This window comes from Megalobrama amblycephala, linkage group LG16, assembly GCF_018812025.1.
Source record: "Megalobrama amblycephala isolate DHTTF-2021 linkage group LG16, ASM1881202v1, whole genome shotgun sequence".
In the NCBI taxonomy this organism is placed as follows: Eukaryota; Metazoa; Chordata; class Actinopteri; order Cypriniformes; family Xenocyprididae; genus Megalobrama; species Megalobrama amblycephala.
The window spans coordinates 21,046,631-21,063,770 of NC_063059.1; the positions used below are offsets into that span (position 1 = coordinate 21,046,631).

The window sequence follows — 17,140 nt, forward strand, 5'->3', positions numbered from 1 at the left end:
CCACATACAGTATACAAAAAAATTAACATTGATTTAAATGTGAAATTACACAATAATACACAATTAGTAGTATTGTCATGCCGTCCAGTGATTTAGATAAGCATAATACAACTAAAACCGTACAAACATTTACTCTAAATGTTTTGGAAGCTCAATAAATTGTAATTATTGAAAATATGACTACAGACTTATCAATATCAAAAAAGACTTACACTTTTCTGAGTACAGTACATACAACTGTCTTTCACTCAGACAAACTTGTTTTTTATAAGAAATGTCTAACTATGTGTTTCCTCAGCTTCCTCGACCACAACGATTTCCTGGAACTTTCCAAAGTCGATTGGAGACCCTGATCATGACAATGTCCGATCACATCTACTGGAAGAATAAAGAGTTTGCAGAGGAGACACGAAGCGCTAATATCGCCATAGCGGCCTTTGTGAAGGTCAGGAACAGCACACTACAACTGAGATCATTCAGATCGGTGCCTTTTTAAATGTTGTGATTCGCACAAAAAAAATCAAAGTAAATAATTCAGTTAGACGCAGAACAAATTTTAATCGCTTGGCACTCCTGTAAAATGTGCCTAAAACGCCTAAAAAGGCATACCAAAAGTAAATTGCATGCTGTTCTTGAACCATTTGGAGTATATGCATGGTTTTGGTCTCTTTTGAAAGGTATGTGTACCACGAATGGTACAGTAGATAAACAGGTCCATTTTTGTGTGTGTGTGTGTGTGTGTGATGTGTACTGTAGATGCATTTGAAATTGGACAGCTTATTGGTCTGAGTAGAGAGCTAACCTTTTCATAACCATTTGTTGTACTTATAATTAGTTTGTTATTGTCACTGCAATCATTTTTAATTTAAATATGTGTATTTCCCATCCTCAGCGGTGCTTCACATTTATGGACAGAGGTTTCACCTTTAAACTGATCAGCAACTACATAAACAATGTCACAGCCAGTGACAATAAGGTACCTGAACTTTTAAACTTTCTCACCGCAGTAACACTAGACTTTGCGCTCCATTGACTTACATTCAAATGCATGTAAACGCAAACTCATCTAGTTGCGTTTAGTGAACAATGACCTGCGAATTTGTATGACAAGAGGATGTGTGACCAATAGAGGTTCTCAAACTGACCTCTTGACTCAATACAAACAGCACAAACTTCAAAGCTGCAGGTTGTCAAAAGAGCAGGGGTTAGCAACCTGTGGCACATGTGCCAAGATTGGCAGGCGGAGGGGTAATTGCTGGCACGTGAGCAAAAGCAACACAGGTATATGTATTTAATTCAGATAAAGTACCTCGCACCTGCATACAGATCTTGATTTTGAGGTAATCATTCCTCATAGTAACACAGCTTATTTTATTAAGTTGGGAAGAAACTATTAAATACTAGATATTAGATCCATTTAGCAGAGACAAATTTATGTTGCCAAATGTAAATGGAACAGTTTGAAAGCAACAGTTGAAAGCAAACAAACTAAAGGATTTTTACAAATTTAAAACAAATTATATGAAAAATTGCCTCAGAAATATTTAAGGTTCTGCACTATTTAGCCATTATGAATAATTAAAACATGTTTATGTGTATTTATACATATTCGGGGGCACAGTGGTTAACTCGGAAATTTAAAAATAGCACTTCATGTCAAAAAGGTTGCCGACCCCTGCCCTAGAGTGTGACATCATATCCTGTTCATTCCAGCGAACAGAAAATGTTTCGCATGCTCAAAGTCTAGCGTGAGCACAAGGTGTACACATTAAACGAGAGAACAAAAGTTATGAAGAACTTTTGTTATGTAACGACAGACATCTATTTATGTATCATTTATGTGTGTTTTTGTGTTCTGGCTGTTTAATTCATTGACTGTCTCTGTTCATGAAGCTCTCTGTTGCGAAGATTATCACTAAAGAACTGCTTTGTGTGTGGACAATGTTTTTGGGTGCAAATGTTATTTTTCCCAGACGCTGTTTGAGCTGAAGTTTGAGTTCATAAGGGAAGTGTGTAACTATGAGCACTATGTCCCTCTGAGTCTTCCCATCCCGTCTGCACGAATCACAGGTCAGAGAGCACCACAGTCTCCGCCTCTTTGTGTCTCATTCACATAGCTTCATGCTTATCTAAGTTCAAATTAACATACTGTAGATCCCACCTAACATTCTCTCTGTCTCATTTCTCTCTCTGTCAGACAAGGAATCACCGGAAACCCGAAGTGCTCAAGGTAACTATTAAAGTCCACCTGTAGTCAATTATTTTATCCCTTAAAACTCATCTTTGATCACCAAAATGACATATTATTAAAAAAAATGTCTTCATGCCTTAAAATAGCTTGAATGTAACTCTACACCCTTGCCTCATTTAATATACACGGATCAATGAATATGCAAATTAGCCCCGCCTCCACTCGCTCACGCCAGCTCGGAGAGTCTACTGTTGCTATAGTGACGAGCAATTTGTTGTTTGTGTTGTGGATATTTAAGAAAAAATCTTGCTTCACTTCATATATTCAGTTTAACAGCTGTGCAACTATGCACATCCTTGAATGAGCGCGGATTTCCAGCGTATTTACTTGAACTTATAGGTAGGCTAACATCTATGGTATGGTATCCATTCCAGAGGCGGCCAAAAGCAGAATTTATAATGGACTGAAAGCTCTCTCAGAACTTGCTGTGCGTTTCCACACTGACTGAATATGAATCACGGTCACACGCACACGCTCAGAGCAATATTGTTTTAGCTATGTTTTATAGTATTAAAATAATTCGAAAGACAAAATAATGAACTTTATTGGCTTTGCTTCAAGTCAGCTGTCACTTTACTTTGGCGCGAACCCCTATGCGCTCGCACACTTGGCACAGCCCTTGCGACGGTTTTGTCATTAATTAATATGAATTAATATGATTAGCCTTTTGCTTGACTACGTTATCAAACAGCTAATAACGTGCTGCTAATGTTACACACACCGTTCCTGTTCTTTATCTCAGAGTAAGACAGCTGCCTTCTAACAATCAGTATCCTTACAAACGCTTTGAACAACTCAGAACGTCAGTGGAGAAAGGCAAATAGTTCATCATAACATCATAATAGACTCGCTATATTGATAAATCTACACAATTTTTCATATCAACGGGAAAAATATACCGGGATAACCTGGCTTCTCTCGAGACTTTCCTGCTTTAGAGCAGTCATAGTTAATGATATGCTAAAGCCTGTCGGCACGTTGTTGTGATTGGTTACAAGGTAGTCTGTGACGTCACAAACACCACCGATTTCAAACCGCAGGTTTTTGGTTTACTGCAGTTTCAAACATAAAATACTCAGCAATGCACATGAATTTGAATTTGAATTATGAATTTGCACATGGTTTGTCTTAAAGCATATTAAAAACACTACATAGACATATAAACAACATTTAAAAACTTGATTTTCACCACAAAAAGTGTATTTTTTTTTTTTTTACTTGATAAAATTATTTGTAAAAGTTTGTCCAGTTAGCGCCGTGTGTATCACTATTAAGATGCTAAAGGTACCTCTTGATGTCGATATAGCAACTAACTAATAATGCAGTTGTTTTTAATAAGAAACCTTTGGCATCAATACACAGATTCGAAGGGCATGGGAATTTTATCATCATGACATAATATATTGGGGTATTATTTTGTCATTATGACAAACTGTATGTTGGGTATGATTTTTCAATTTCAGTAACACATAGTCATCACTTGAGTCATCTTGGTTGACTATTTCAGTAAAACACTTCCACAAGGTACTTTTCTTTCTTTCCTTTTTTTGTTTCAATTCTCCTTTTCAAAATTTCTCTCGAATCTGTTTTGCCTCCATTGCTAATTAAACAAGTGGACCCCACAACTGCGTAGCTTAATGAGAATCTGCAAATGAGTGCCTGATGAAAAATTAGGCTGGAAACATTTTAATATATCCACCGTCATTTTGGAAAACATTCTTAAAATTTGTTAAGCTTGCGTATATTTTTAGAAAGGTATTAAGTTATTAAAGGATTAGCATTAGCGTAAGCATTTTGGACTGCGAGAGTTTTACACTTTCTTTGTAAGTTGAATACGTAAGGTGGTCTGGCGGAAGCTAAATATTTTACTTCATAACTTGTTATATATGTATATTGTTCTAACACAAACACATTGTTTCGCTTCAGATGGCCTTTAAGGCCCTGATATACTTCAAGCAAAGTTCTTTTTCGTTCTTCGTTTAGGGGTAAAACGAAGTTCGAAATATGTGAGCAGTATTATACAATAATCGAACATCTGACGCTGCCCACACTGCTGAGAACGGCGTTTAGATGAATATGTAAATATGTGCTGTACACTTTCTTCTCAGAAACGAAATAAACACAACAAAAATGAGAAAACAGCAAGCATTTTTATAGAGAGCATAAAAAGCATAAAGCGTCTGATCATAACATTGGTGTGTTTGCACGAGCTCTGCAAATTAGCACTCCAGTCACGTCACGTTTATTTAAATAGCACTTTATTCAATGGATTGCTTAAAAGCAAGCAGCTTTACAGTATCAAACATGAAAAGCAGTGTCAGTGCCTCATTTCATCAGAAGCACAACTTCATTTTGTGCTATAAAGCGGTTATCCAGCGTGTTCATATTTTCACCTGTGGAGATCTTACCTCAACAAGCTTGAGTAATGAAATGAGTCAGAGAGAAGGGTTCCACATGAAAGAAGGCGGAGCCTCAGCACACACCTCCTATTATGTTAAATGAGAGTGCTGTGTCTTTATTAAAATCCACACATTAATGATTTTTCTCTCATCAGACTGCCAACCATCTGAAATTAACTGGAATGTTATTTTTTATCACTTGGCCTGCCCAATCCGTGGAATATCAGCAGTGTCTGTGCCACGGATATAACCGTGATCTGCGCATAACTACTGTCAATTGTAGCATTATGTCAAAATACTAATTTATTTAGTTTTAAGTGAAACCATTGTAATCCTGATAGTATTCCCATTTTTTACAAAATGTAACTGCAATCTGATTACTTTGTTTTTTGCCATAACGGTAACCATTTTTTGTATCCTGATTGCATAACACCTTTACATGAAGTGAAGTAATACAAGTTCCCCAAAACACTCATTTACCTTTATATTGATTTTTTGAAGGTTACACTCAAGTGTGTTCATGAGTATATTAAGTTAAGTAGGGGACAATCTTCAAGCATTTTGTGTTTTCTCTCTCTGCCTTACCTCTCAGTGGGCTTTCCAGAGTATAGTTTGACAGAAGAGTTCTGCAGGAAACATTTTCTCACAGGACTGTTGTTGCGAGAGCTGGGGCTCGCTTTGCAAGATGAGCAAGACCTGAGACACCTCGCCCTGGCCTGCCTGAAGAACCTCATGGCTAAACATTCACTGGACTCTCGTTATGCCATAAAGGTGAAATTTGACATTGATCGCACTCAAAATATATTGCGCACCATTTCTGTGAATTGAGAATAGTGTTTAACTGTATTGTGTGTTTGTATGTGTGTGTAGGAGAAACAGGCACGGATAGCCTCTCTGTACCTGCCTCTTTATGGTCTGATCCTTGACAACATGCCTCGCTTTTTCCTCAGAGACCTGTTTCCAATCTGCCTTACGGCTAGTGACCAGGTACACACACTGAGGATATTCGTCAGTTGAAATTAAACATAATATAGAATCATTGTTTTGTTTTTAATCAATAACTTATATCAGATCTGAAGTTTAAACAGGGGTGTAAAGTGCTTGAGTAACTGTACTTCATTACTATACTATACTTGAGTATTATTTATTATTTATAATATTATTCACACCAAACAATAAATAATAAATAATTTAATTTTTTTTTTTTTTTTTTTTTTTGCACAAATAAAAACTTTTTAAGTTAATTTTGGGCAAATTCTTGAGTAAAGTTTTGACACTGTCACATACAAATCCATAACCAAATTCCAAAATGTACCTGTCCTTTTAAACAATCCCTTCTCCAATAATCAGAATGAAATTTCATGAACTTCTCTCCCATTCCACACAATAATGTTCCTGGGTTGATTATTTGTTTAGTTACAATGTTTCTTTCTCAGGGTTCCAGAGATGATCTCAGTGTCGGTGTTGGTTTAGCAGGTCAGGTGACCCATGTCTTACGCCACGGCAACTCAATGGATGCGTCCTTCTCCAAAGAAGTACTCAACTCCATTACAGGTATAGTGACGCTGTTAGACTGTGTTAGACCTGTGTTTCATAGACTGCTGCCTTACTAGAGTACTTCACCCAAAAATGAAATTTCTGTTATTATTAGCAGTACTGAAGCTTGTGTCATTTCTCCCTGCATGTTGTTGTTTTTGTGACATCATTGATGCCAAGCACTGTGTTAGCTTCACATGTGTGAGAACATGAAGCATCAGTTTGAATATGCAGGCAAGAGATGATGATTTAAAGGATTAGTTCACTTTCAAATAAAATTTTCCTGATAATTTACTCACCCCCATGTCATCCAAGATGTCCATGTCCTTCTTTCTTCATTCGAAAAGAAATTAAGGTTTTTGATGAAAACATTCCGGGATTATTCTCCTTATAGTGATATTCTCCTATAGCAGCTTCAAAGGGCTTTAAACAATACCAGACGAGGAATAAGGGTCTTATCTATCTAAGTGTATATGCTTTTATAAACACAAATGATCACCTTGCATGTGGTTCCGCTATTCCGCCTTCCGTATTCTTCAAAAAGCTTAAGCTTCATGTCCTACACCTTCCAGAGAAAGGAACATTTTCAAGATTTTGGTCTATTCCATTTTTTTTTTTTTTTATTGAAATTAAATTAAAAATTAAAACTGAAATTAAAATAAAAGTTTCTAAATAAAATAAAATTAAAATCCAAACTTACCCTCACATATACCCATTTTGCTTTCCCAGCCTTTTCTTCATTGGCCGTATCAACAGCTAATAATGCAGACTCCAGAGGTTCTCTCATCAGCATTGAGTCGAACCCCAGCAACGGTGACCGGAACAGTGAGAAGATGGATGGATGTGAAAAAGTGAGTTTACATTTTGAAAGTGAATACATCTTGCCGAGTCTGTCACTTAGTGAAAGTATATTTTAATTGTGCACCAGGTGCTCCAAACATGCACCAGATCCTGCACACATATTTTATTGCATTTTCTCTAAATGAATGGACCCTTTTCACAGACTGTGATGACGCATTTCCACGGTTATTAGCATCGTAAATCTAGCTAAGGTTTTTTTTTTATATTTTCATTTTTACAAAAATGTAATATACATTCATAACACTATACTTTATGTTTTATTACATTGGCAGTAAATGAAATAAAACCGGTTAACGCTGCTGCATGTGTGTTTCTAGTACAACAGCTGAGGGAGTGATGGCAAATTTTCTTTCTCTCTTCTGACCAATGTAATCAATCTGTTTTGGAAAGTCATGGAAAAACTGCTATCATAGATTTCTTTTTTTGCTATTGGGGCAGATGGGAAGGAAAATTTACATTTATAATAATTTCTGTTCACCAAAGTTTACACAACTATGACAACTTCTGCTTCTGAGAACCACAGAAATAGCACACAAATATTGGCTAAGATATTGCAAAATCTTAGCTATTATTCTTAACTATTATTATTTCACTGTTCTCGTGAGTTTTTTTGCAAAGTATGTCTTCAGATTTTAAAATATAAAATTGTCATTTCTGCTCTAGCTCTAACTCTAACTCTAACTCATAGAACTGGGAAAACTAAGGGCTTGTATACACAGGATGATCGCGTTCGACACATGCGCAGTACATTTTTTTTCTATGCTCTACCAGACATCGGAGGACAGCACTGAGGAGATTCTTCCATCGCTGTCGGCAAAATGCTTCATCCTTTCCACTATTTTTGCTTATCTCCCTTCATGAATTTGCTGCCCTAAACACGTCTTTGTACACTTTCAAGCATGAATTGTACAAATGTGGGTACTTTCTAATCTCTTCGCACAAACGCTTGTCGAGTTCGCCGTCCATTGATGTGTTTTTCTCTTTTTTTCAAGCGTGTTGTTTTTAAACCGGTCTTTTCACACTCTTCTTCGATGGCTGAACACTGTGCTCAATACTGTGCATATTGCCACCTAGTGGACTCTTCTGTACTGCTGGCGCATGCGCTGTTGCACGCGGACTGGCCGCGCGGTCTTGAAATTTGGGCTGTGCGCGGACGGGGTGTCCCGGTCGCATGGCGAAAATTACATCATGCAAACGGTGCATGAACACGGACGGCCAAAGTATACCCGGGGCTTTACAGTACCTCCCCCAAAGAGCCAAAGGGGTGGAGGGACGAGGAAGTCCATGGTGGAGGCAGAGCAACAACTGACCAAGGCAGAGCTGGAGGGACGAGGGAGCCTGGAGGAGCCGGAAGGATGACAGTCCCAGGTGGAGCCGAGGGAGGGAAGAGCCAAGGCAGAGCTGACTGCTCAATGGGCTGAGGTGAAGCAATGGGCTCAGAGGCCCAAGGCATAGCCAGGAGATCACCACACCAAGGCGGAGCTGTTGACCAGAAAGCCCAAGGCGGATCCGAGCAGCTGGGTGGAGCAACCAAAGGAGGGGCTGACGGGAGCCAGCAGAAGCATGGCCGAGGAACTGGATGGAATTGACAGAGGAGTGGTGAGGCTGAGCAGGACCATTAGCAATGAAGGAGGCTTGTAGCTGAGCGGAACAACAAATAAACTTGGAGCTGGGTGGAACCAGCAGATACTGGAGAAATTTAAACTTTACATCATCCTAAACATCCAATAACCATTCATAGAGGACCTAGGTTGTCCTCTTCCATGAGGTTGACGGTGAATGGTGATCCACACTGTACCAACGCCCACTCCACATATTCACAAAAATTCCCACGAGGACCCTCCCTGGAAACTTAGCCTTCACTGAATTGTTAAGTCCAACGTAGTAAAAGGTGCAGAGGCAGTTATCTGGGTAAGTTGTTTGGTATGCTAAGTCCAAAAACTCCAGCGTATGGTCTTCAAGGAAATGATCATCTTGCATGCTGAGGAGAAGTGTGACGGCTGCTACATCCATCCTTTTCTGGATAGTAAAAGTAATCATACCATAGTAACAATGTCGAGAACTCAGGCAATCGTAACTAAATGAAACCAAAACAGAACATGACCATTACAGGGTTAATGACCCTATTGCTCTGACCTTTCATTAAGTGCCTAGACCAAGACAAACCATTCTCCAATGGTATGAACTAACAATTGGAATTAACATTGAACAGGACTCTAGACCTCAAAGTACACAGAAGATCATTTGTATGAAAGACCCTGGGAAAGAACACACCCTCTATATTTGACAGAATAACTCTTTTTATCTTTATTACAGTTTAGTCTACTTCTGTGTGGATGAGACCACTGTACCAGTTGCACTCTGACATTTCAAATTATGCCAAAAATGTAACATTTTCATAAAACATTTTTTAGCCCAAGGGTAATCGGTGGGCCAAAAGCCTTCAGAAATCATTCATTTCAGTTATAAATACAAATTCTACATCAAATATAAAGCAGCTCTGCAGAAGATAATAGATTAAACAGGTCAATTCAGTTATTTAGTGACATCCTTTGATAATTTCAAGCACAGCAGAATCGATACATTTCACTGAATAGTAATTGTCTTTTGAGACCCCACTGTGAAAGCCAAAGGGAAACAGTGGCAATGAACCAAAATTTCATCAGGTTATAGTTGAGAAATAAACCTTGAGTGAAGTCTGACTTATTGATGAGTGTCTGCGCAACAATCTTGCTAATCCTTTAGGTCTGCATTGTGGTCTTAGCTGGTTTTGTCATAATGCAGTGCTTTAGTTTGCCATAGGAGGTCTTCACTGAATGTGTGAATATATTCAATTAAAACTGTATGTAAAATTTGTCTCGGACTAACAAGAGAATGACTGTGATTACTGTATTTAGGTTGCTAGGCCCCAGTCTCTAATTGGATTTGGTTCACGCTTTGACAAACTGGATCAAGCGGAGACCAGAAGTCTGCTCATATGTTTCCTGCACATTATGAAGACCATTTCAGAGGGTGAGACTTCTAAAACACTGAACAATGAAAGATGATGTCTGTTGCACATATTCAAATCTCATAGCATCTGCAATGGCCTGTAACATATTTTATAATGTTCTGAGGATGATTTGCTCTCTGCGTTGCAGAGGTTATGGTTTCATACTGGCATCGAGCCATTCACCAGGAGATCAGTGATTTCTTCAATATCCTGGAGTAAGTGACTTGTTTAATAAAGACCAATAAATGGAACTTCAAGAGAGGAATGGAAGAGAAATAAAAGGAATCAAGTCACTGTATGTTTCCACTATTTTACGTATTTCTCATTTAAACAGACTATGTCTTCAACACTTCCGGTTCCTTGGAAAGCGCCACATTGCCAGGTAAGATCTCTCCTCATTTACAAGTGTTTTAGGTGTGCCGCAGTAAGTCTACATGAATGTAGGAGTCATCTTTTTTTTCTCTTCTTTCTGTAAATGATTGTATGTTTATGCACATTACGAGAGAGAGAGAGAAACTGGCAGAGAAACAGATTATACAAATGTAACCGGTACTACTCGACCCATTCCGAGTGGGACTTGAACTGGCGTCTCCAGCATGGGAGTCGGGCACGCTAACAAAGATGCTAAAGACCGCAGCCTCTAGCATCAGTCGCTAACATGCCTCTTGAGGCCAGGGGAGTGAGGTTTACATGCACAGCTCTTACTGGCCTACGTTAAACTCACCCCCCTAAACCTCACTCCCATTTGGGTCACGGCACCAAATGTAACCGGTCCTACTCCACCCGCTCCGAGAGGGACTTGAGCTGGCGTCACCGGTATGGGAGGCAGGCACGCTAACAAGGACGCTAAAGACTGCAGCCTCTAACATCCGTCACTAGCACGCCTCTTGAGGCCAGGGGAGTGAGGTTTACGTGCACAGCTCTTACTGGCCTATGTTACACTCACCCCCCTAAACCTCACTCCCATCTGGGTCACAGCACCAAATGTAACCGGTCCTACTCCACCCGCTGCAAGCGGGACTTGAACCACCGTCTCGTGCATAGAAGGCGGGTGCGCTAACAAGGACATTATTTCAATACATCTGTGTTTGTGTTGAGTAGGCCTACTTGCTATTTCAATTGTTATATCATGTTTAATCTTACATGTCTCCCTCATCATGCTCTCTGTTTCCATGTTTTCCTCTGTCTGGCTTCCACACATAAAATCACATTCTCACTGTAAGACACAGTCATTCAGAAATCTCTAGAGTTCCATCAAAGATAACAAAACTAGCATGAGATGTTTAACTTTTGCCGTTTAATATCACAATACAAGCTTTACTTTTCTTGATCTTAAACACTCCCCTAGAAGCTTGGCTTTGATTTTTCTGTCTATAATGGTGTGGCCCTTGCTGTGATCAAGATCATTTTAGGATGAAGGTTGGCATTAACCCTGCTCTAATTGGCTGGTTGTGTGCACAGGAAGCTAGCGGCCGCAGTTAAGCTGGCTCAGGCCACACAGAACAATGGCACCCTGAAGGGGTCTAACGTGTCCTACCAGTCTTCAGGGCTCCTACCTCAATGGTAAACAACTAACAAGTCTACACAGAGCTCCCAAAAATGACTTAATATGATGTGTGCCATACATAGATTTAATAATTGCATTTCTTAACTAAAAGATTTTAATCCTGATTATAACATTCTAACACATTCATAAAGCATTTGTCCCTGCTGGTCCCACGTTATATATGGTGTCTTTAACTATGTAAAAAAAAAAAGAAGGTGGGGTACGGGTAAAGTTTAGGGACAGGTTTGATGGTATGTGTAGGTTTAAGGGGTAGAGGTCAACAGTGTAATTATAGTGTAATAACTACATTATTAATTGTAGATATAATTACATGCAGGTGTTTTTAAGTATAAACATGTACACATTAAGTCAAATTAAACTTTTTTAAAATTACATAACTCTTCTCAATACACATTGTTTCAAACAGCTTTACAGAAAATCATGAAGTTTGTGTTTAAAATATCTTAATATCTTCATGCCTCATATACACAGTTATCAAATTAGAGCTTGGAGATAATATAGTTTACATTTTGTGACGATACAAGCAATCAAACAGGTGAGATTTGCTATATAGTATTTATCACTTTACGTGAATGAACTATAAGTATGCGGATGAAGTTGGACACAGTTATATATCAAATTTATACATAAGAGCTGGGCAATAATATAGTTACATTTTGCGACAAATTAAAAAAGCAGGCAGTTGAGATTTGCTCTATATGTTTTTTTGTATGCGAATATATTACATTTATCCAGCTTTATGTAGAGAAAAAGTTAATAAGAGAATAAGTGCATTGAATGAAATGATTCCTTTATATGTTAGTACATAGTACTTAAAGACCCTTAATGTAAAGTGGATCCATCCTGTGTAAATATCATAGCTCATCATGTCTTTTCACAGACATTTTCAGTTACATCCATAGTGTGGGAACCATTTTTGTCTGTATCCAGCGAGTCCCTCTCATTCACCTCCCAATATAGTTGATCTTTCTCTGTTGTTACAAAGATATTAAATGACTCTTTAGTGTTTATTTTTTAGCTAAAATGTTTTAAAACTGCACAGGTATTCACAGTTTACTAAGAGCCTAATTTTCAAAATATTCTTGACAGTCTGTAATCACTGAAAGAAATAGAGGGAGAAAATGGTGGAATTGAATTATTTTTTTCTCTGCTGTTGTCATGACAACTAGATTATGTTGTTTCTGTTACTAATGAGTTTAACCCCTATTGCTTTTGTACCCAGGATTCAGTCTGCTCAGGATGGGCATAGACACCACCGCTCCCAGACCATGCCCATCATCAGGGGGAAGAACGCCCTTGCAAACCCCAAACTTCTGCATATGATGGAGACAGGTAAAATTACACTCAATCCAACTGCCAATGAAAACTTCTGTTGTGGGGTTTAGATAAATATGGTGAACTTAGAATCATTGAATTGATCATTTATTGAGTCATGAACATTTATTGAACATTTAAGTATGTTTATCATTAATAGAGTAAAAATACGGTGACTCAGAGTGGATAGCAATGCATATGATCTGGACATGTTTTAAAGTGATGTTTTCAGATTTCATGAGAAATTAAAAACAGCTGTAATGTGTTTTTAGATGGAAATGCTCCTGAAGGAGAAAATGTCAACCCTACAGACATTGAGGCTAACCTTTCTACTGAAGTAGCCCTGACCGTGCTCGATGTTCTGGACCTGTTTGTTCATCATCACAAGGTAATATAGACATATCCTTTTATGACATGGAAATATATCCCAAAATAAACTCTGAACATAATATTTGGGAAGTACATGCTTTTCATACTTACTACTAGAAGTATGTGAATTGGGATTTGCGCTTGGTGAAATAACATAAAAACTCATAATAACTAAAAAAAATCTATTTTTAGTCAAAAAATACTCAATATCGAAAAACTTATGCACAGAGAGGAGAATTTATATAAAAATATTTAATTATTTTCATATGGATCAATGACAAGTGAGAATGTCTATGATAAAAAAAGAGAAAATCTTTTTAAAATATTTTGAAACAGTTTTTAGAAATCTTTGAATAAGTAGTTTTTTTATATATATATTGAAAGATATATTGAAAAAAAAAATGCATTTTCTACAATTTGGTTTTAAGACTATAAAAAGCCAGGTGATGTAACCCTCAAATAAATATACTTGAAAAAAGTACTAAATGTTTTCAAATATATTTGTAAAGATTTTTTTTAAGTCATGAATTTCAAGTTGTTGTTTTTTTATTTTGAGCAGAACGTATGTGCCCTTTTATTAGTAAAAAATTCTTATAAAAAAAGAATTAAAATATGATGACTTAGTCTAAAGGGTTTTTCTCCATTTTATTAACGAACAGCCTACCTGCACTGACTTTGATTAGGTGGACAAAAGTATTTCAAATATTTTCTAAATAATAGTATTTCCAAATAAATTTACTTCACAGCTTACTGTTTTTATGAATTAATAACACAAGAATGTCAAGCTGCATATGCCAACATTATCTTAAGTTTAATAACAATTTTGATATTTATTCAAAGATTACAACAAATGTCTTAACACTGTCCTGTTTGTGATGTAATGGGTTGCGAAAAGGCCAAAAATTTAGTCACTGTGAAATTCACAATCTTGTTTGCAAGTATGATCAATGCAAAAACTACTTAAGGCAACATTCAATATGTGATGCAGACATTCAGAGACTGTACATTCTGATTGTAAAGACATTACGTTGCCATCTAGTGGACGCATAGTGCGTTTCCTCTAAGATGACTAACTCCTGCTACCTTCTCTTCTACTACAGAAACAGTTGCAGCACGATGAAGGGCAAAACTCTTTGATGAAAAAAGTCTTTGACACGTACCTGCTGTTCTTCCAGATCAACCAGTCCACCACCACCCTCAGACACGTCTTCACTGCCCTGCGCCTCTTTATTCAGAAGGTTAAACCCTTTCTCTTCATATATGTTCAAATCCTGTTTTTTTATTTTTATTGGATTTAATTATTGGGTGCATACCAGTTGTAAACTAGAGCATTTCTGTGCCCTACCCAGTCTGAAGAGCAGAGCACTTAAAGTTAAGTAATTGTGTTGATCATTTGATTGAAGGAAGTGACAATAGGCATGTCATTTCCTCGTTATCTTCACCTGGAATGTTAGCTTAATAATGCAAAACCATCACCCTATATCTTATTTATTGCTGGTAATTTAATCACTGTCTCTTCACTGGAGCCTAGGTAGTCACTTTTAACTAACATATCACCTATTAAACCAACCACTATATATTCGATTATTTTTTCATACATGACGCAAATGTGTGTAATTTAACACATAAAAAGGAATTATTCTACTTACATTTATAAATTCATGCAAATTAAACTCCGTCCTGCAAATTCATATCACATGAAGACTTGTGACCAGTAGAAAATTAATACAGCATGCCGTGACCTCTTAGCTGAATTAAAAGAGCGCAAACTTTAAATCTGCAGGATTGCAGTAGATTGCATACTTTTAAATTTCTGATGTATTATATTTTGAATAATGACACCGCAATGTTACGTCATATTATAACCATTGCAGTGTCTGTAGAAATTTTGTATGCTCAAAGTCTAGTGTGACCACTGCTTAATTTGGAACAACCCTTCATGTGGCTCCCCTTTTCGCAGTGCAATAACGGAATTTGCCCATTTTTTTGTGTCTGATTTTTCTATTTGTAATTATTGTGTTCACCTGTGGTCATTATGTAAACACCTTTTTAGTAGACCAAACCATGTTTATTAGTCAAAATGTTTATCAGTCATGAATTGTGCAGTTTCTAACATCTTTACCTTTGGAAGTTTATCTAGCCTGTTTAAAAGAGTTTTTCCCAAGAACCTTTTTGTGATGATACATATATGAAATATTCCTTGCATTAAGTTATTCTTTGCACTAAAATAGCAGAAACAAAATGATTTCATGTTTTATGGTTTTACAGACAGATAGAGACTGGCATCTGGCATATGAGGGGCATGTTAGTCTTCTCTTGTTGTCACAAATAAAACATTTAAATCAGTGATTCCCAATCCTGGTCCTGGAAAGAGAGACATCTAAAATGTGTAGTGTTGGGGGGCTACAGGACCAGGGTTGGGAACCACTGATTAAAATAACCCTACTGTCATAAGGACAAAAATATTTGCTTTTAAATAAAAGTAATTCAGAATCTAAATTTAGTTTAGATATCATTCAAATCAGTAAATAACCCTATTGTCATAAGAACAAAAACATATGTTTAGAATAAAAATAATGATGAATAACGTTTAATGACCTGTAAGAAATATCTTGCTATATTGGCATGTCTGGCAAAAACTACATTTGGGACCCTGTGCACTGTGTACAGAATGTAAAACTGACCACATTTTGCAAACAAACATTTTAGGTTTTCGTAGCAAATTAGCTCAAAAGAAATATGAAAAATTAATCATAACTAGTTATAATTAATTATAAATATTTGGATCCATTAATAAAATTCACTTAATCTAATAAAATTAATTTTATTTAAAATTAATTAATTTTGTCTAATGAACACTCAGTGTTATTAGTTTCAGAATTATTAATTCTAAGAAATGTTCATTTCCAGGTTATGAGAAATAACATTCTTATTGTACAGTACTACTCAGAGCATGTAGTCAGGATCGGCATGATCAGGGACTCCAGTATGAGCATGAAACACGGACAACTTTACATCTGACATGAACAAGACTTTATTAACTAGACTAAACACTTACACTTCTCTAACATTCACACACATACATGCATACAGATTACCAAGGGAAAGAGAGAGCCGAAGCAGAATACAGAAAAGCAAGAAGTTAGAGCATTGTTTGACATTCAGCAGATCAACAAGTCTTGAGCAAACCATCAGTTTAGTTCTAAAATGCCCTTCTTTAAAAGGCGTAAGGATACTCAATGTATCAAATAATGAGACTAAGTTTGATACTTGCATGTCTCACCCAAGTTTGAATTAAAACTGTCCTGATGCAGTTTGTGGAGGCTCCTGTTTAATCTTTGCTGATATTTTCCTGATGAAAGAGAACCAGTTGGATTCAGAGGACCTTTGGTGAATGGAAGGTCTAGGCCGAAGCCTGGCACCTGGCATATCTTCACATCAGAATTTCTTAGTAAAAGAGAAAAAGAGAAAAGAGAGGAGGGGGAAGAGAGCATGGTCTTGTGATCAGTGATTTTTAAGGGGTGAAGATGCCACACCATCTTGAGGTGTCTGAGCCCCTTGAGGAGTTGTCCTCTCGGAGGGAAATTTTTATGAGTCTTTGTTCTGTAGTAAGATATTAGCATAAGACATTGGATTGGATGTTTGAGATAAGAACCTTCTAGATTCTTATAATACTAGTGTGTCACAGAGTTAGCAACATGTAACATAAATAATACATTTCTCAAGTGGTTTTATATATATATATAAATATGTATATATATATGTGTGTGTGTGTGTGTGTGTGTGTATGTATATAAGGGTTAGATAAAAAGAATTTATTTCTCCTTCTCAACAAGAATTAAGTCATAAAA

At 37.0% G+C, this 17,140-nt stretch overlaps 1 protein-coding gene across 3 annotated transcripts in view; it reads left to right on the forward strand.

The window, feature by feature from the left end:
• The window catches only part of dock10 (dedicator of cytokinesis 10), an 85,346-nt gene that overhangs the window by 51,750 nt on the left and 16,456 nt on the right, over positions 1 to 17,140 (forward strand). For 2 of the 3 annotated variants that reach the window (XM_048161005.1, XM_048161006.1), the window contains exons 28-42: positions 299 to 445; positions 893 to 976; positions 1,974 to 2,070; positions 2,198 to 2,230; positions 5,243 to 5,421; positions 5,521 to 5,637; positions 6,087 to 6,204; positions 6,916 to 7,037; positions 9,945 to 10,059; positions 10,188 to 10,254; positions 10,374 to 10,421; positions 11,501 to 11,602; positions 12,829 to 12,938; positions 13,193 to 13,308; positions 14,390 to 14,527. In XM_048161005.1, the coding sequence (XP_048016962.1) occupies positions 299 to 445; positions 893 to 976; positions 1,974 to 2,070; positions 2,198 to 2,230; positions 5,243 to 5,421; positions 5,521 to 5,637; positions 6,087 to 6,204; positions 6,916 to 7,037; positions 9,945 to 10,059; positions 10,188 to 10,254; positions 10,374 to 10,421; positions 11,501 to 11,602; positions 12,829 to 12,938; positions 13,193 to 13,308; positions 14,390 to 14,527 (1,593 nt within the window). The remainder of the gene's footprint in view (positions 1 to 298; positions 446 to 892; positions 977 to 1,973; positions 2,071 to 2,197; positions 2,231 to 5,242; positions 5,422 to 5,520; positions 5,638 to 6,086; positions 6,205 to 6,915; positions 7,038 to 9,944; positions 10,060 to 10,187; positions 10,255 to 10,373; positions 10,422 to 11,500; positions 11,603 to 12,828; positions 12,939 to 13,192; positions 13,309 to 14,389; positions 14,528 to 17,140) is intronic. The other variant, XM_048161007.1, reaches the window with a different exon arrangement.